General features: G+C 47.3%; 1 protein-coding gene across 2 annotated transcripts in view; it reads right to left on the bottom strand.

Moving 5' to 3' along the window:
* The window catches only part of ARHGAP10 (Rho GTPase activating protein 10), a 246072-nt gene extending 234827 nt beyond the window's left edge, over positions 1–11245 (bottom strand). Inside the window, exon 1 of one of the 2 annotated variants that reach the window (XM_037162342.2) lies at positions 10842–11245. In XM_037162342.2, the coding sequence (XP_037018237.2) occupies positions 10842–10995 (154 nt within the window). In that variant the 5' untranslated portion in view covers positions 10996–11245. The remainder of the gene's footprint in view (positions 1–10841) is intronic. The other variant, XM_053658368.1, reaches the window with a different exon arrangement.
* Between the last annotated feature and the right edge of the window lie 9298 nt (positions 11246–20543).

Below are 20543 nucleotides of genomic sequence, written 5' to 3'. Positions count from 1 at the left end.
AATCAGCAGTTGTCTTCCAGTGAAAGAGAAAAAAAATGTTTCCGTTTACATTTTTTAAAACCAAGATTAAGATGTATTGAAATAAAGTATTCAAGTGCCAGCAGAATTAAGTCTGAAATAAAGGCATTTCCTGCTGATTTCAGGGTTGTTTATCCAGATATTTTACTCCTGTTTTTTCTCCCCTTCCCCCCATTACCTCTTCTTCATAGTTCAACATCTATATCCCATCCCGTCCAGTTCGAACTTACTATGACAATTCCTGCACGTCACACATTACTCATTAACCAGAAAAAGAATGTGCTGGGAGAGGATTAAAACGATTTCTGAAAACTATCCTGCCACTCAAACACATCAGTTAATAATCAACTCATCATCCAAACCTACAACCCTTCCTGGCCATGCACCCGGCCATTCCCACCCTCCTATAACTGAACCAGACAAAGGGTGTCTAGTTCATCCATCCCCTGCCATCCATACCTCATCTTCTGTATTCAGAACCACCTTCTACTCTGGAACGTTCCCTGAACTGTCGCTCTCCTCTCTGTTGGATACTTTCTTCAGCTCATTCTGATCTTACCCATTTACCAACAAGGTGGAGAGGTCTCCGCATCACAGGCTCATGTCTTTTCCCCGCGCTGCCTTCTCAACCCTCTGCCACCGGGCTCCCACCCCTGCTGGGCCACAAACTACTCTCCCAGCTTTTACCAAGGACACTGTCTTGCTAATGCAATGTCACCTGAACAAATGGTACCTGACTTCTGTAGCATGACCTTGTCTGCTTCCCTCCTGCTTTCTGAAACATTCTCCTTGGCTTGTGCAACCCTCTCCAGGTATTCCACCTCTGTCAATGGCTACTGCTCTCACATATCCTTCTCAAGCTCTTCTATACCCATCTGAAAAGCTGGTGTTTCTCAGAACGTGCCCTGAGCCACCCTGCCATCCCCTTCTACGCTCTCCAGTTACAGTGTCAATTCCATTTATATGCCGTGTCCCCAAAATCTCATTTCTCTAGCTCTGTTCCCTGATCCTGAATTATACACTTGTAAGAGAAACACACTACCGACTATGCCCCCTGGATATCTCAGAAGCATCTCAGTCTTAACATATTCAAAACCAAAAACATATCCTCTCTCCCCACAAAACCTATTCCTCCTGCTGGACTACCTCAGTCAACAGCACTCAGCAGTCCAAGACAAGAACTGAGGTATCATCCTGACACCTCCTTCCTCACCCCACCCAATCACGTGCCAAAGCCTGCAGCCCCTAAATCCCGACTTCTAGAAACCTGCCTCTCCAGATACCAAAGTCTGCCCAGGTGACTGACCCCCAGTCTTGCTTTCCTTAAATACACTCTCTCAAATGCAGCGTAAGCAGCTTTTCTAAAATACAATTCAGATGATACCAATCCCCTGTTCAAAATGTTTCAATTACTTCCCGCTGTCCTCAGAATGAGCCTCAAGTCCTTAACCGGCTCTACCAGGCCCTTCCCAACCCCGCCCATGCCCACGCCCCTGCCCCCACCCTCTCTGTAGCTCTTCCTGCCCAGCACTGGCTCCTGCCCCAGCCCCCAGCCCACCTGAGCTGGTCGTCCAGCTAGAGCGCATGCTCTCTGTGGCCTCCAGGCCACATTTCTCCAGGTGTTCATTTTTACAGATGTGTTCTCCTATTTAATAAATGAGAGGCCTATGTTCAGCCCCGTGCTTCAAAACACTGTTAGCTTAAAAGAGAAAAAATGTGTTCACAAACTATTTCTACTGTCCCTGCTAGTAAAGCTGTAACCATGCTCAAGTTCAACACAGGCAGTCAGGGCAGCATTCTTAGAAAAAGAAGCTCCTCCAGCTCCACCTCCTCCCCCCATGGGCCAGGCAGAGTTCTAAGACGTTCAATACGCAACATGAGGAACAAATACCAACCCCCCATGAGGTAGCTTACTATGTCCATTTTACAGAAAGTTAGGCACTGAGGGTTTAAGTAACTTGCCCAAGGTCACACTGCTAGTAAGTAGTTGAGCCAACTCTTTTTGACAGAGAGAAAAGCATTCATTTTCTGAGTATGAAACATCCTGTATTCAGACCAGGGGTGACATTACTTTAGCCCAATTGATTTCCTCCTGCCACACGCCTCACCATGACTCACTGCGAGATGGTGCTGAAGGCAGACAGCGCCTGTGGGTGAACAAGTCAATGAGGAAGGAAAAATCACACTCACCGTTGAAATACTGAGTGGCCCAGAGTTAACATCTTCCTCAGGAAAATCGAGTTGGACCAGGGAGGCAGATCCTAGCACTGGTAGCAACACAGTGATTCCAGCAGATCCTGAAGCTTAAAGAGTTGCATGCCCTTGGAATACAAAGTGTCAGGGACTTTTCAGTGTGTGTGTTTGTTTAGAGAGAAGGATGTCAAGGCTTTCTCATTACAAAAGCCTCCCCTTGGCAAGTGTGTCAATTATGCTCCTATATTAAGATAATCAAGTAAAGCAGGCTGTGGTTCCTGTTTGTTTTGAGGCCTATCCCAAAATACCAACCAATCCCTGCCTAAAAATCACATCCATCTGACCTAACTAGACCAACCGTGCTTAACATGCATTGTGTTTATGAATGCAAATGTCATTTTTTCTCCACCTATTATTGCAAGTCTGGTTTCATGACAGCAAAGAGGCTTTTAAAGATTTTGTGGGTTTTGTTCGTGAGTCTTAGTCCTAAAATTTATACTGTCTTGCTCTGATGATCCATACTAAGTTTATAACTTAAAATATCAAAAGGCTTATTATTAAATGTCTTCAAAATTCAGATTCATTGTGTACAGGTTGTTGTCAAAGCTAGTGCTTTAAATTTTACACAATTATAATATGGCTTTCATAATGAATAAATTCTCCAAATATATTGTTTTACAATACAAAAATGTATGGATAAAAGGTACACTATAGAACATCTTATGTTATTTACATAAAATGTATTAACAAAGACTTTTAAATGCCACTTGCAGGAAAAAAGAGTTTGAACTAACCACATGGATAAATCTCACAAATATGATGAGGAAGGGGGAAAAAATGAGTCGCAGAACACATATAATATAAAACCATTATATAGAGTCTAAAAATGTGCAAAATGTGTCATTATTTAGTAATGTGTTCAAATAAACTAATATTCCTGGGAATAATAAACCAGATTTGTGATAGTTGCTACTAGAGCAGCTTTTATTCTTAAATTGAGCGGCAAAGAAAGAGTTGCTTATAATTGGATTCTTAATATATTTTTACATTTTCTAAAATATCTCACAAACTTTTAAAGGAAAAAAAGCCTAATACTCACGGCACACACAGGAGGCAGCCAACCAATGTTTCTCTCTCCCCCCCAGCCCTTCCTCCCTCTAAAACTCAACAAACATATCCTCGGGTGAGGATTTTTTTTAAAGCCCAATACTAAAATATGAGAACAGAATTAAAGTTTACTGAAGAGTGAGATGCAAAATGGGCACAGGGCGATGTAAGAGACAGAGAGACTGAGGGGAAGCATTTTCCTGAGTGGCGGTCTGTATCTAGGAAGTGGTCCTAACTCAATACAATCTCTCGTGTCTAAACTATACAAATTAGCAACCGGCTTTACTTACAATAACCATCCCAGAGAGCCTTAAAATTCATAATATTTCAAATTATGGTCCCTGTGCTGAACTAGTAAGAACAGTCTCCTAACTAGATTATGAAATGTACACACATTCCTGATAGCCAGGGATTTATCATCACAACTTCCCCTAAAAGGAGCCCACAGCCACACCCCTTTACAGAGACAGCTTATAATTGTGGTTAAGGGTTTTGGAGTCAGACAAATGTGGGTTCACATTCCTGCGCCACCACTGACAAATTGAGTGATTTGGACAAGCTATTAACCTCTGTAAATTCAGTATCCTAATCTCCAAAATGGGGTAAATAATAACATACCTCATTGAGAAAGTCCTCATGTCAAATAATGTAATGCTTACCCTGAATTTAACACAAACTAAAGCAAAGAGTAAACGCTTAATAAATGTTAGCAACTATTATTAAAATCACGTAAACTATATACACCTTAAATAACATAAAACATGTTTCAGGTGTAGTTTGGAATCACCTACTTGTCTCTGGAATGGAATTTCACTGAAAGAAACCTAGTAAAAACATCCAAGACACCCTTAATCAGATTTATAATCTGGGAATGTCTAAACACTCTTCTACAAATCCTGGAATAAAGACAACTTTTATTTAAACAGGATGTAGAATGTTATAGGCAATGCAAGACAACACAGAATCTCCTAACTGAATGGTTTCATAGCTATCTAACACCAAACTTAAAAACAGTAACTAAAGATACCGCATGTTATAAACAGTGGTCAAATGGGAACGGTTTGCCTATTTACCACCACATACAGTCAGCAATCACTTGAAACATGATTTATAGTAACTTCCAGACTACAGGATTTGTGTGTGTGTGTAATTCTTGCCTCTCTTAGGATGTAAAAAACAAAATTATAAGGTGAAGGCATGGCTGCTAGAGTCACAGGTTTCAAAGCAGCTCCCTCGGGAATTTGTTCTGCGCATGTTACTGATTCTTTGGCACAGAACAGGACTCCCTGATAGCTCTTCAGAATATCCCCCCCTCTTGAGAGCAGTCCCTCACTGCTTTCTTTTTCTCATTGTGAATTTCCAGTAGCAAACACAAGCACCGTCCATTCATCTTGTTGTTAGGGTTTCCTGAGGGTTAAACACTGAAGCATCCTTGTGATGTTTAAGCATCGGAAGGCCCCAGTCACTGATGGTGTCATCTCAGAACGTGGAGCAGAGGTCTCCTGGTCCTCCTGAAGACAGGCCTGCCGCTGCCTGCATGGGCCTGGGCTGAAGGGGGCTTGCCCAGGTGTACAATAGCCGTAGTTACCTATTTCTTCTTCAAATCTTTGTGAACCAGAAATAAATTCTGGAAAATATTTTCCCAAGATGTCACTTGGCTTTGATTTATCAACTTACCTTCAAGATCTTCCAGCACCCTGAACTACATTCAAACCTCGAAGCCTTTCCACAGTCTGACATGTGTGTGTCGATCTTCTCAGCCACTGGTGGTGGTGATCTGGACAAACACACTCTTAGGGGAAACAGGCTCCTAAAGGTTACATACTCGTCTCTGGGCCACAGCAGCTCTTTTTCAGTCGAGAAAGGGGCCTTAATATTAAAATACACACTACAAAACACATCATAATGTGATTAACATTGGAGTGCTTACTGTAAACACTTTACACATATTAACTCATTTAGTCCAACTAGGAACTCCTGGTGGTAGTAAGAATGATCATCTATTTTTACAGATGACAACATCGATACAGAAAAGCTCAGTAACCTGACCACAGTTCCCGGGAGGGAGTGGCTGAGCTATGCTCTGGACCCAGACACACTAATTCGCCAGCCTGTGATCATAATCTTCCACACCATACTGTCTCATCAGCTATTTTAAAGATTAAACACAGAAGCGTCTTCCTCCTCTTCTGAAAGTCAACAATGTTCCCTAGTGTCCCTCCCCACCCCCCAAAAAACACTAAGCAAAAAGGAGGTGGTCCAAGGAACTGGAACAGTTGAGAGGACAGGGAAGAGGCAATGTGTCAGAGAGACAGGAATGAGAACATCGGATAAATGACCAGGAAAACGTCCTAAGCAAACAGGCTCCCGCTGCTGTGGTGCTCTAACTAAGAACTGCCCCAAATGGAGTCAGGGGTCACCCACAGCATGCACAGCATCTGAAGCTTTTAGAACCTGCCTGGGTCCACCAACGATCTTAATCTTCTACACCATACTGTCTCATCAGCTATTTTAAAGATTAAACACAAAAATATCTTCCTCCTCTTCTGAAAGTCAACAATGTTCCCTAGTGCCCCTTCCCACCCCCTAAAAAACACTAAGCGAAAGGAGGTGGTCCAAGGAGGTGGTGGTCCACCAACCACCTCCACTCTGAGAGTAATTATTTGTACAGCAAGTCTACCTTCACATTGGAGACCAGGCCCCTGTAGTAAAATCCGTAAGCAAGAGTTTAAGACTCTCCTGGTGATGTCCCGAAGTGTGTGAGTGGTGGGAGGAAGGGGGGAAGGGGGGAAGGGGAAAGTCCATGTCCATGGGATTTCTTTGGAGCAATGAATATAAATATTATTTTCTATTAATAAAACACTCTACTTTTAATTAGCAGTTTTCTCTCTATACCTCTACGAATTCCACTTAATAGGAGCACCAGCACAAAATTTACCATTATACCATTCCATCAAAATTAGGGTGCTAAGTAGCGGAAGACCCAACAAGATACCCAGAGGTGGGTTTTGGACACAGAACAATGGGCGGCTCCCATGGTGGCACCAGAAATCAGCCTCCATTACCTCTCTGTTCCGCGGTCCTCACACCGGGGCCACTCAGTCCCAACCAAGGTGGTGGCGGAGACTCTAGGCAAGGCTGCCAGACACCACAGAAGAGCGAAGAGCCTTTTCTCTGAGACTCCTCGCAGAATAGTCTCAGAAAGAACGAAAGGAACCCTTTCCCCAAGCCCCCACCAGCCCTTCCACCGTGTCTCACCAGCAAGAACTGCGCTACCTCCTCATTCTTAAACTAGTTCCCAGCCCTGGAAACAGATTTACCACAACTGAGTCGGAGTTCGGTGATTCTCAACCATGACTGCACGTGTTTCTAACAGCTTCCCACGTGATTCCATGATTGCGAACCCCTGAGTTAGAATGGACCCTTACCCACTTTTCCCTGAGTTCCCTGGCAAAAGGTGCAGATCCTTGAACAAAATGTGGATTGTCAGAAAGAGGAAAAAAAAAATGTTGGCCCACCAAACAGCATCTACACAACCACTTACACCTGGATTTTCAACCCATTGCCACACCCGTCTAGGCAACCCGAAAGGCTTTCTGTAGCCGTCCCTTTTACAAAGAAGGAAACTGAGGCTCCAGTTTACAAAGTGAAATTCTTTTTAAGTCTTCCAAATTTCCCTGTTTCAATGCAACAGCAACTTGAGGAATTTCTCCTAAAAGGAATGACCATGTGAACCATTTCTCAGAAACAATAAACATAATAAGAGCAAAAGGGAACTTTGATGTTGTCCTGAGAAAAACAAAGCAAAATCATTAAATAGCAAAGCCTTAAAAAGCACAAAAACCAAGACATGGGTGACTTAAACACTAGTCCTGGCTGCCATGAACACCCTTCTTCATGTGTGTGATCAGAGCGGGCTCACACACGAAGGCACCTCCAGCTTGTCTCTCTCTAACAGACACACACGCACACACAGCTAGACCACCTACATGTATCGTATGGAAGAGCATTTTATATACCCATGGAAGGGCTTTAAAACTAAGTATTTCCCACTAGCATAGACTACGTTCAGGAAGGCCCAATATAAAATGTATGAGAAAAGCATATTCGGCTTATTGGTCTTTCTGGCAAACGCACTCCAGGTTTCTACAAACCCCAAACATCTGAAACTGCATGGACATTAGGTGCGAAGCTCACAAAGGTTTCAACTGCACTGAAAGAGGACACTGGTTATTCTAGGAAAGGCAAGGGGTGGGGGAAAAGGACTAAAACGCCATGTAAACAAAGACTCCATTGAACTGAGTGAATGATCCCCAACTCTTCTCTCCGGAGCTCCCCTTGCCCCCGCTGCCATCTGCACCCCACACAGATGTGCACCCCACCTCTCGGCCACCTCTTCCCCACCAGGTCTGGCTTCTGCTAAAAAATCTCCAGCGATTCTCCAGAGGATAAAGTCCCACTCCCAACCGCGTTTTTGTGGACCTCCATAATCTGAGTCTGACCTCCCCACTCATCCCATTGTACTCCCCAAAAGGAAATCTCTACTCCGGCCCAACTGGTCTCCTCACCGTCCTCGAACACTGTGTGTTCTGGTCTCTCCTCAGCAGCCTCCAATCTGACAAGGCTCCATTCCTGACTCAGAACAGCAAAGAGTTCCCCAAACTTCCAGCAAAACTTCTCCACTCCACCTACCACCAACTCTTGTTCCTGGCTGGACACTGAATTATTAACCTTTTACCACGTGTCTGTGTATCTCCTCTGTTTCTTTGAGAACTTGGCGCCATACAGAGAGGACATGTTCCCTAGATTAAACTTTATTCAACTTGAGGACAATGAACTCAAGTACCTCTTTTTTATCTCAGTCCCAATATTTAACAAATTGTAGGTGCTAAGTAGTTTCTGATTGCTACATAACCGAACTTGGCAGTACGCCTTAGGTCCCACAGAACGCCCTCCAGTTTCTTTAAATATCTACTCAATATTCGAAGCATCAAGGCAGTAAAAATTACACAAACCCAACAAGTGCGTAGTGCGTGCAGGAGATTTCTTACAGGGTGGCTAAAAACAGAAACCACTTAAACACACAATTCTGAAAATGCACAAACTGTCGTGCCTGAAAAAAAAAAAACAATGTAAAACACCTCAAACAGAAACAGTCTGTCCTCGTTGATGGTTATTCTTGCCGCAGCTCCCCCCTCCGCCTCATGTCCTTCCTGGACGTCTCGACTCCCAGATGTTATGGGAAGGCTCAACTGGTTAAGCAAATGATTGGCCCAGGCTGCGATTTCAGATGAACCACTCAGGCGATTTCCAAACACTGCAGAGCCCGACAAAATGCCTCTTTTAGAAGTAGGACAAGAGAAAATGGACACAAAAGAATTAAGTGACCTGCCCAGCCGTTATGTACCCAAGGCCCTAAAAGTGAGGGCCACTTAAACTCAGACGTCCTGACTTAAGTCCAGTGCTCTTCATCTTTTATAGGGAACTAGAAGTAAACTTTATGGAGCAAGCTGGGCAAAGGCAGTCTCTTCCTAACTTGACAAAAGCACATAGGCTAAAGTTGTGTTGTTATCATCTTCTGGTTAAAAAAAATTAAATTAATTAAGCATGATGACAAAAAGGATGCTTTCTGGGTCTTCTTAAGCATGATTATAAATTGTTTCTTATGGTAAAGGACAAGAATCAAAAGGAATATGATACCAATTTACAAATTCACGAAAGTCTACACTGTGGGGAGGAGGGTTGACAGCTGACCCCCTGATGCACTAGCTGCTGCTGGAACACCAGGCATGTGTCCTGTTTGGCAGAAGAGCTAATATGCAGTCACATAAATAGCTTCCTACCAGTGGCCAAACTGGCTTTGCCATCTGTCTCTCTCCACACCAAAGCCTCTATCCCATAGCACCCTAGCTCCAGAGGGAGCTGCTCCAACCAGTAAGAGAGAAGGTACACTCCCCCCAGCCAGTGACACTGATTAACACCAAGCTGCAGAAGAGTCCTCTTTTTCATGTGCACACACGCTGCCCTTCTCCTTGAGACTGCCTTTCTCCACTCGCTCCTACATATTGACAGCCTCTCCGTACCTCCCACCCAACACATACCCCATGCCAAGGCACTGGAGAGCCATCAACCAAATAAGCCCACTAGTCACATGTCCCAAACAAAGTGATTCCCAATGCTCATTTTGCAACATCAAAGAGGTCACAGAACCCAAAGGAACTTTGGACATTTTCCAGAGCAGCTGAGTGACTTGCTTCCAAAGTTACAAGGATGGCTCACTACATTCTTCTCATTAAACCTTATTCCAACTTACTCATTAAGTGAATGTTGACTGTCCCGGACACTGTGCTGGGGACTTGAAACAGTTTGTTCAGTATGTTTCATCTTCCCTACTGCAAAGGGGAGGGCGCGATGACATGAGGTATTTTTCCTAGAGGTGATGTCTACAAACAAACATACAAGGGTGGAGCTCCCAAGGCCGGAAATGGCTGAATTCAGAAACTAGGGAAAAGTTAAAGATCTTAACACAGATTTGCGCGGTTGAATACGGCCCCCCGCCACGATCTGCTGTAGGGGCAGGTCTTTGTAAGACAGAACAGGGAGCACACAGAAGCATCCTCAGAACGGACTCTGGGTCACAGGTGTGGTCAGGCTGCCCTGCTTCTCAGCGGAACTCATGCCTCCGCGTGAGCAGCAGCATCACCAACTCAGTGTTCCAGCACGAATTTCAGCCACCTCCTCCTAAAAAGACTCTTCTCGGATACTCAGACAGCTACGCACACACACACACACACACACACGCACGCACACACAATTTCTCCTGTGGCCACTTCATTTCCGAGTCTTTCAAAAGTCAGAAAAGAGCCAGGGAGGAAGGCATCCAACTTGACCGGGGTGGAATTCCCTATTTGCAGGCAGCGCTCCCTGGGGCCAGAGAGCAGCAGGCTGTCTGCGCGCCCTCGGAAGGCCAATCTTTGACCCTCCTCAGCGCAGCCTCCTCAGCGCAGGAGGAGGGAAGGAATGTGCAGAAAGCAGCCCGACGCCAGGTGGACTTTCTGGCTCAATACAGGGAAGGATCTGGGGTAAGAGTGGCCGGGAAGCTCAGAAATTGCCACGGGAATGGTGCAATTAAACATCCTGAAGTTTTTCAAAGAATCCTCAGTAAGATCACGAGACAAAACTGGGAAAACTGATGTTTCTGTTTGTAGGAGGCTGTGAGCTGCTTAAGGGAGCAGTAAAACCTGCCCTTGGGCGGTCCGGCGGGGAACGCAGGCACCGAAGGGCTGGGGGCCCAAGAACCGGTCTCCCACGCGTGGTTCTTGGCTCTGACCGCCGAACAGGGACGAGAGCGGGAAAGGGGGCTTTGGACCAGTTGCCTGGGAGCGGAGGAGACCCCAGGCTCTCCCAGACCCGAATGAATCTCAGTAACTCCGGCCGCTGGCCCCCGGCAAGGGACTGCCCACCCCCACCCCGCCCCAAGGAAAGGCTCCTCCCGGTCCCGAAGCGCCCAGGTCCCCGCTTACTTTTGGTGGCCGCGATGAGGTTCTTCCCATCCTTGATGAGCTCTTTGATGAACTTGTTCGTCCTCTCGAGCTCCGCTTCGTGGGCGCGGATCCTCTCCCTGAACCACGGACTGTCGAGGTAGCAGTCGCTGAACTCGAGGGGCTGCAGCCCCATGATTGCAGCCGTCCGCGCGCACAGCCCGCCGGCCGCCTCCGCGCGCGCCGCCGCCGCAGCCCGAGCCGAGCGCGGGGGCCGCGGCCGGGTGGAGACCGCGCGGGCAGGAAGTCCCGGGGAAGCTAGCAGCCGCGGGCGAGCGGCGAGCGCGGCGCGGACGTGCCCCTCGGAGCCGAGTCTGGCGGCACGAGCACCGGCGCCCCACTCCCCGCGGCCGGAGTCCCGAGCCCGCGGCCACGCCCCGCGCGGCCCCCGCGCCGACCGCCCTCCCCCCGGCGCGCGGCGGCCCCGCCCCGGGCGCCTCCCCGGCCCACCCCGCGCTGCCCCGCTCGCCCCCTTCTCTTCCTCCGCCTTCTTTCTTCCTCTCCTCCACTCCCTTCTCTTCCCTCCCGGGACGCCTCTTCCTTCTCTTCCCGACACGCAGTTGCCCCGCCTCTTCCTTCCGAGGCTCCCTCGCTCCCGAATTTCGTCTTTCGGCTCCCCTCCACCCCGGGGCGCGTGCCCTCCCGTTTTCTTCGACTCCCCTCCTCGGGGTGACTCACTCTCGGCTGCCGAAGACGAGGAACTCGACCGAGACAGGGCGGGGGAGTCTTCTGAGCGATCTCTGATCCCCGTTCGCAGGTCTGGCTGCTGGGCTGCGTGATTGACTCATCTCGTGTGTCCTGCAGCGGGCGGACGGTCAGCTGCGAGTGCGGAGTGCGCTCAGAGTAAAACGCATATTAAATCCACGGTTTAGACTGAAAGCCTTACAAAGGCCGGCGGCCCCCCTGGCATTCCGAGTCTCCACAATGGAAGACTTGGGAGGGACAGCGTACCTAAACCAACAAAAAGTTGCTTCTGTAGTATTCAGCAGGTTGCATTTGCTTGGGTGGGTAGAGGTCTTCATGGTTCTAAAAACAAACACCGGGAAACAAACGCCAGGTTCTGCGTGGTTTTCACACGGCGGGAATAGGGATCAGATGAGAGTTTGTCAGGGCACCTGGAAGAGTTACCTATTACGTGTGTTCCGAAACAAGAGTGTCCCTAAAGAAGTTAAGCCTTTTAAAATTACTGAGACTTATACCCAAAAAGCTATTGTTCATTAGAGTAACTTTTCACAATGGCAACTAACAATTTATGACCCGATTATTATGTGCCAGGAACACACTGGGAACTCCACAAACAATTTTTTACAAGCTTATGACATATGTTTACATAGACAGTTTTCCTGATAATGTTAATGTCACCAAGAAACTTCAAAGTGATTGTTTAAAACATTCAGTGTGGAAACGGTGTAATTAAGAATCTGTTTGGACAGCATGTTGTAGGAGTGTAACCCTCAGGACCAAGTTAAATAAGCCTCCTACTCAAAAAGCTCTTTTGTTACAAAACAGCAGGGTGAGTGCCTGACCCAAAGATAAACAGATAAACATTATAACTTTAATGTCCATCCTCCGAAGAGCCCAAAATGCTTTACAAATAACTTAGTTGTTGAAAGGTTCAGTCCCCTACTAAAATCAGCAGGGGGGCTAGAGTCTACAGGGAAAAAAATAAAAGCAGCAAATAACTGGAGATGGAGGGCCACATTCAAGAGTAGAAGGGATGTAAACAAACTGGATGAGGGCTTAGCAAAACAGCCCAACACTGACAGGCTGGCGGTCCCCTGAGCTACACCCTCACCCTTTCCTCATAAGGAAGGGCTACATATCCTCCAAGTGTTAAACACAGGGTTAACACCCCCACCAGCGACTCCACTCCCTAAGCAGATACCCAAGAGATTTGAAAACATGCAGACTCCACATTTGCTCATAGCAGCATTGTTCGTGACAGCCAAAAAGTGGAATCGGCCCAAATGTCCATTGGCTGGTGAATAGATGAACAAAACGTGTACATCCATACAATGGAGTATCGATCTACTGTAGAAGGAATGTAGTACTGATGCGTGCTGCAGCATCATGAATCCTGAAAACACGATGCTAAGTGAAAGGCCAGTCACAAAATACGGCCTATGTTATTCAATATGAAACACCCAGAGCAGGGAAATCTACGGAGACAGAAAGTAGATTAGTGGTTGCCAGGGGCTGGGGGGTGGTATAGAGGTAAAGCAAGGGGTTCCTCGGGGGATGATGAAAACAATTTAAGCTTAAATTTCGGTAATGGTCACATAACTGTGAATATACTGAATACACCCATTAGTTATGCCCTTTAAACAGGTCAGATGTTTTGGTATGTGAAATGTATGTCCATCCTGAAAGAGGGGCTGCCCCGGCCAGGGTGTTCAGGTGGTCAGAGTGGCATCCCCTTCACCACGGAGGCGGCAGGCTGGGTCCCTAGTCTGGGTGTGTGCCAGGGGTGGCCAGTCGATGTTTCTCTCTCTCTCTCTCTCTCAAATCAACAAAAACATATCCTTGAGTAAGGATTTCTTTTAAAAACTTTAAAAAATTAAAAAGAGGGGCTGATGCAGTTATGCTTCTCCTTCCTCACCACTCTGCACTCCCAGCCACAAACGCTTTGGCCAGTTTTTTTAAATATTTGGACAAAAACAAACTGCTTAAAACAATTTCACATTGCAGAAAACATCATTACTTGGGCCCTCCTTACACACACACACACATACCCAGTGTGAAACAGCAAGTGGATATGAACCTTAATATTGAATAAGTCCACTTTTGTAATCGCCAGGAGTGGAAGGGCCTAATTAGTTCCGTTTAATTCGATTACACCTTGTACTCGGCCCAGTAGAGATTATCAGTCACTGTGCAACGAAGGAGCAGTATGACCAAGTGAAGAGAAAGCTTCTGATACAGTGGAAAGATAGAAATTTAGGAGTGCCAAGTCAGTTTCACTACTTAATAGTCGTAGGACCTTAGCTAAGGTCCATTTTCTGTGACTCTCAGGCTTGCCGTCCATGAAGTGGAGATTGCAGCTACAGGCTGGGTAAGAAGCTTCAGTGAAACTGTGTTTGTAAAGCACCTGTTGAAAGTTACAACAATGATGAAGACAAGAAAAGGAGGAGGTTGGGGAGGGTGGGCTGAAGAGAACGAAGAGGGAAAGGGGAGGGATGAAGATCGCATTCTATCAGTACGGAATAGATTTGGGGGCCCGGGAAGCCTCCCCCTTAAACCGCAGCACTAAACCCTATAAGACAGAATTCAAGGAAAGTTATCCCCAAAGCAAATGCTACTAAGTGCCCAGGTCTCATCCCAAGTTCATTCAACAATTTATTCTTCCCACAAACATGTGTGTTTCCCTATGTCAACATCATGCTAGGGGCTGGTGATACGTCAGTAGACAGAACCAACCCTGTCTGTCCTCACAGCGCTTCTGATCTCTGGAGGGAGATTGACATTGTACTCTCCTCCAAAAAAATCATGCAAATATATGTATCTAATTTAAAATTAAAATGCCATGTAGTCAGAGTAAAGGGTGTGGGAGACCCGAAATAAACTGGGAATGCGGTGGATGAAGACTGAATAAGGAAGTCATTCCATCAGTGACCAGAAGAATCAAGAGGTATGACCATTGAATAGGGGGTGTGAGCAGAGCAATCCAGGCAGGGAACCAGCCCGTGCCAGCCCCTGGGATGGGAGAGAGTCCGGTAGCTGAAGAGGCTGAAAGACAAGGTCAGGGCGCTGCGGCACAGTCAGTGAGAGATGCTGGCTCAGGATAAGGCTGGGTGGCGGAGCGTGGGCAGGGGTCGGAGCTTGTGGCCCATCTGTCCTAATGCTATTGTGCTGAAACTTTAAGGAATTTTCAACACAGTGGTCATGTGATCTGGTTTGTGTCTTCTAGCTGCTGTGTGGAGAACAGGAATCCAGAAACAAGTTCTTTTGGAGTTGTCTGGGCAAGAAGTGGAACAGCTTCACCCTCCAAGTGCCAGCGGAGACAGAAAAACGGGCGGATCACAACACACTTTGGAGGCAGACCCTGGGACCTGACAGTGGCCTGGACACAGAAGTGACGAGAAAGGTGTCAAGGATGGGCCCCAGGCTCCTGACACGGTAAGTTAGGCAGATAGATGTGAACTTCAGTGAACATTCACTGAGAGGAATCCATGGGACAAGAACTCATGGAGGCCCTGGCCGGTGTGGCTCGGCTGGAGCATCATCCAGTAGACCAAAAGGTTGCAGGTTCAATCCCTGGTCAGGGCACGTAGGAGAAGGCAGCCAATGTTTCTCTCTCTCTCTCTCTCTCTCTCCCCGACAAAAAAATGTCCAGGTGAAGATTCAAAAAAAGGTTGACTCGGTGGTGGTGATGGGCAAGATGAGTTTGTTTCAGACTCATTGAGTCTGACGTACGTAACTGGCATTCAACCATGAACAGAGGACAGAAAGGCGTTTTTATGCTTCACTCGGGATGTGTTAAGGATTCGAATCAATGAAAGTTGGTCAGGTTCCAATCTTGATAAAAGAGGTTAACTCAGATGAAACCTTCCCTCTCTGTAGATTCTGCTGCATGTGAGATTGTCTTTCCCTGATGAGTCACAAAGTTGCTAGTTATCTAAAGTCAAATGTGGGCTGTACTGAATCTTTGGGTATGTTTCAAGCTGTGAGTCAGTTAGAATTACGTTCAGACACATGGTAACAGGAAATCCAAAATGACAGTGTTTTCAACCGTAAGGTTCTTTCTTTCACGTCAAACAAGTCCAGAAGTAAACAGTCTACCGTGACTCCACGGTCCCCAGGGGAGCCCTAGTGTCCTTCGTCAGTGTCACCTCCTGGTACGGGTCTACTGGTGAGTCCTCCTGGGAAGGAAGAAGGAAAATGAGAACAGGGGCCCCTTTCCACTGAGTCAGCGCCTTTCTCAGCCTCCCTGCAGGTATTAGACAACAGGTTTGCTTTTCATCTCATTGGCCAGAACTTATTCGCATGCCCACACTCTTCAGTACAAGAGAAAATGGTGGTCTTTTATCCAGGTATATCGCCACCCTAAATAAAACCTGGATTTTCTCACAAAGAGAAAAAGGACAAGAGATTTTGAGCAGGAACCTAGCAATCTCTGCTGCAGGCACAGTGAGTGAGCTGCATAAATTATAGCTGTGGCAAAACGTAAATGATATAATGAGAATATAAGATAAATCTTTGGGTGTCTTCCAAGGTATTATTAGGCTGCTTTCTCTCTCTCAAGCATTAAGGTGTGGGGGCAGGGGCCGGGACGCCAAAACAGTTTAAAGAAAACCTGAGTGGACCACATCACTGAAAACCTGCCTGGAGAGGTACAGCAGGCTTCTGAAGACTTTTGCTGCTCCATTCAGTTCTTCATTCAGTTCTCCATGACGCTCTCATCTACTCCTTTGTTGGTATTGACTTCAGCCTCCAGAGAGCTACCTATATGAGGACCGCATGGCCTCAATACTTCCAGACTTCCCTATAAACGATTTCCCTTCCTGAGCTAAAAAAGATGCCCCCTGTAACTGCTCCGATCCGGACATCAAACAGTTTAGAAGACTGCCAAGCCCTCACGCACTGAGACCTGGAAGAGTGTCTCTCAGCTGATCACTGAGACAAAGGCAGGGTTAATGCCAAGCAGCACCAGCCACTCAGGGGCCACTCTTTGAGTGAGGGGCGGGGGGAAGGTTGATCCACCAAGACAGGAGGATGCAGTATAACAAGTTTGTGAATTAGTAATCTATAAAATAAAATGGCGGTAGTTGTACAACAATGTGAATACACTGTACTATACACTTAAAATAGCTAAAAGGGCCCCTGACTGGTGTAGCTCAGTTGGTGGGAGCACCATCCAGCAAACTGGAGGGCTGCAGGTTCAATTCCCTGTCAGGGAACATGCCTAGGTTGCAGGTTTGGTCCTGGTTGGGGTGCACTGGTCCCTGTTTTTCTCTCACATCGATGTTTCTCTCCCTTATACTCTCCCTTCCTCTCTCTCTAGAATTTAAAAAAAATAGTTAAAATGGTAACTTTTATGTCATGTGTATTTGCCACAATAAAAAAGAAACAAAAAAGTTGAATGAAGGAAAAACGAAAGATCCCCCACTATGCACGCATATAGCACCACTACTAGCAGTTTACAGCGCGTCTTTTCTTAAGGTATCACAGAATAGTAACTGTCCAAATGTGTTTGACACTTTCATTACATCACTATCACTCAAATACTTGTTTCCTGCACAGAACGCCTACTGAGACTTCCGGAACCAGCAGTCTGGGTGATGCCCTCATCCTACGCTGAGCACTACGCTGCACGAGCTCTGCGGAGAGTCCAGGCAGGACCTGTTTGCGAGCTACTTCTACGTGTCAGAGTGACTGGGCTAAGGGATGCCCAAAGAGCCGGCAAACGTCATCCCGGGCTGTGTCTGCTGAGGGTGTTTCTGGAAGAGAGTAATGTATGAATCAACAGACTGGACAAAGAAGGTCATCCTCACCATTGCAAGTGGGCCTGGTGCAGTTCACGGAGGCCTGAGTAGAGCAGAAGGTGGGGGAAGGGCAAATGCCCTCTCTCCTGGAGCTGGGACAGCAGCGATCTTCTCCCGCCCTCAGGCATTGGTGCTTCCCGATCTCCAGCTGCACACCACCAGCCTTCCTGGTTCCCCAGCTTACACATGGCAGATCATGGCACATCTTGGCCTTGTAATTCCATGTGACAATTTCTACAGTAAATATCAATCTCAGTCTCTCTCTCTCTCACACACACACTCACACACATTCCTGTCCGCATGAAGTAACAGTCTCCAGTCGGACAGAATAGATAAAATAATTACAAATCCAAATATTAAGAGAAAACTCTGGCTCTTTCCCGGCTGTGGAGCCAATGCATTCAAGATTCAGCTCCACACGAGACCCACAGGTAGCTGTGGCCGAGGCAGACATCACAGCTGGATGTAAATGGAGGTCCATTCTGCTCCACAGGAGGGGTTGAAGACCGCTCTTATCCGTGAGGGCCTAGCACGTACAGTTCAAGAAACAGCCGGGCTGCTGGCTGGGTGCTTGCGCCCATGGGCCCGTTGGATTGGTGGAGGCCCTTTGTGCTGAACACCAAATAGCCTAACTAAGGTTGGTGACAACCAGAAACCAGAGGAATGGGTGGGCCTCTGTAAAACCGACAGAGAGGGAAAACCTGGAAAGTGTCTGTTTGCAGTTGTGTGGTGGTTAACAGCTGTAGCAAAACGTCTCAGGCCGAGGGTGGCATTGAAGCGCACTCCAATCCAAGAAGTGAACAAGGAAAAATCTCGTCTCCGATTCTGAAAAAAAAAAGAAAGAAGGAAAACACTCTGGTAAATTCTAGGAAAGAGCTGTATGTTCCTGGTGCTCTAACAACAGAACTGGGCCTATTCTGAGGAATTGGCAAGTCAGCCAAGACCTGCAGGATGAGGAGTTGGTGGGTAGAAATAAGGTACATGTGAGGTGGAGAGGGGAGAGACGTGCAGAGGGAGCTTTGCTGGAAAACTAGCACAGGAACTTGGAAAAGGCCACGTGGCTGGAGTGCCACGGGCCCTCCACGCAGCCCACGCAGAGGGGGTGAGGTCTAGCCCATCTGCTCCTGCACCAGGCTCGCGTCTGTCCTCGAAAACACTGCACTGGGGTTTCAGAACTCCTCCTCCAGGGTCCCCTGGTTGCTTCTAGGGAGGGTGCACCTTTTCCAGCAACCCTGGACATCGTAACCTCTGAGTTGGAGACCCCAAAGAAGTCCTGGAACTATTCCACTTGCCTCGGGACACTTAGTCAGGAAATATTGATTGGGTGGCTGGAGTGCGCAAGGCACTGTGCAAATGCTGCAAGGACTGCTAAGGCGAGGCAGTCCCTAGTTTCAAGGCATTGCAATCTGGTGTACTCTGGCCATGAGGAAAAAGCTGACATATGGATAATTATAAAACAAAGCACCCTGCTACTTGGTGTGGCCGACCTGGCAGTGTGCCTGATAAGTGGACGTTCTCAGAGAAGCTGGGGTAGGACAATGGGGAATGGGTGTGTGGGTGGGGTGCGTGTGGGAGGGGAATTTTCCAGTTCTCTCACATTGGAATAAAAAGGCTCTGAAGAAATTCGGGTCTTTCATTTTTCTTCTGTGCAGTTAGAAGCACCTGGCTCAAGGATATGTGGGTCAGGGCACACAGCCAGCACCCCCTAAGTCATAATGCAGTCGCTGCTTCCTCTGCGCCCGTCCAGCTTTCGGAGAGAGACTTGGTGTGGAGAAGAGGGAGGGTGTTGAGTACATCGTGTGTATCAGCAGGCACTCCCACTGCCCGCAGATCCCTCGGGCCAATGCTGCCCTCTCTCCTATTACCTCCGGGTCAACTGACCTAAGCAGGGACTCTGCAGTTTATTTCATCCAGATAGCAATGGATATAAAATATGTTAGAAGGAAAGAGAAGAGCGCTTGAGAGTTTTTCCCAGCACTACAAATGCCCCCGGTACTATCCACAGAGAGGTTTCCGCAGGATGACTGACCTCACCGGGATCTCATCCCAGCACTGAAAAGCGGATCTGCCATGAATGAGTCATGTTCTCAAAGTGCATGGGCACCGGAGCAAAATAGAAGATGAAGACAGTATGGACACTCGTATCCTATCTTTCGACCCAGTAATTCCAGGCCCGGTACTTAGTCCTAACTGAGAAGATGATTTTTCAGATGTATATGCTTAGGGCTATCTGTTGCAGGTGGGGGGAGAAAAAGGAAGCAATCTAACAATTGGAAAACAGAAAAATAAATCAGCGCATATCAACTCAACAGACTCATGGCTTTTTGGGCTTTGATGGGCACTCTTTCTTTGCTCTCAGTGTCAAACACTGGCGTTCTTTAATGCTTAGCCCGCATCCCCACTTCCCAACGGTGTCCCGATTTCCACCTGGGTAATCATTTTCCCCGCATAGCACCGAGTCTCGGTAAAAGTCCTGTGCCTGCCTCACACTAGGGAACCAAAGAGACACCTGGAGGCTTCCTCCGCCAAAGCCACCTCAGGCCCCCAGGGGCCGAGGGCGGGGCACGTGACCCGCACTCAGCCAACCAGGCTCTCTTTCCCAGGACTTTGACCCTTGAGCACAGTAAAGCACCAGCGGGAGAAATGAAGTTCACTGCTCCAGCCAAGAGTGTTGAAAGAGATCGGCGGGCCGCCTGGCTGGCGACCCAGCTTTTCTTCCCGGGCTGGTTCTTCAGGCTCCCTCAGCACCCCACATACTTTGAGTGAAATGCCTTCTTACTTAAATCACTGGAATCGGGATTTGTTTTTTTTCCCCTTGCAACCGAAGATTAGTAAATACCTACATTGGTACTGGAAGGCAATGACCTTTCCGGCACACACTGGAGAAACAAGTCACTAACTCAGCATCTTTGATCACTGAGCTCTAAGAGTTGTGCCGCGGTTAATTTAGGGGATGCCCAGAGAATCAGTAAAATGTTATTTCCGACTGGGTCTGGGAGGGTGTTTCTGGAAGAGGCAAGCATTTGACTCAGTAGAAAGGAAAGGCATCCACCGCCATCCATGTGGGTGGGCACCTCCCAATCTAATCCACTGAGGGCACAAAGAGAAGCAAAAGGAAAAAACAAACAAACAAAATGGTGAATGGCTTTGCTCTTCTTGACCTGGGACGTCCACCTCTACCTGCCCTCAGACAACATCGGGG

Source organism: Artibeus jamaicensis, unplaced genomic scaffold (genome assembly GCF_021234435.1).
Source record: "Artibeus jamaicensis isolate MK-2021 breed Jamaican fruit bat unplaced genomic scaffold, CSHL_Jam_final scaffold_537, whole genome shotgun sequence".
In the NCBI taxonomy this organism is placed as follows: domain Eukaryota; kingdom Metazoa; phylum Chordata; class Mammalia; order Chiroptera; family Phyllostomidae; genus Artibeus; species Artibeus jamaicensis.
This window is presented reverse-complemented; position numbering and strand designations above follow the sequence as displayed.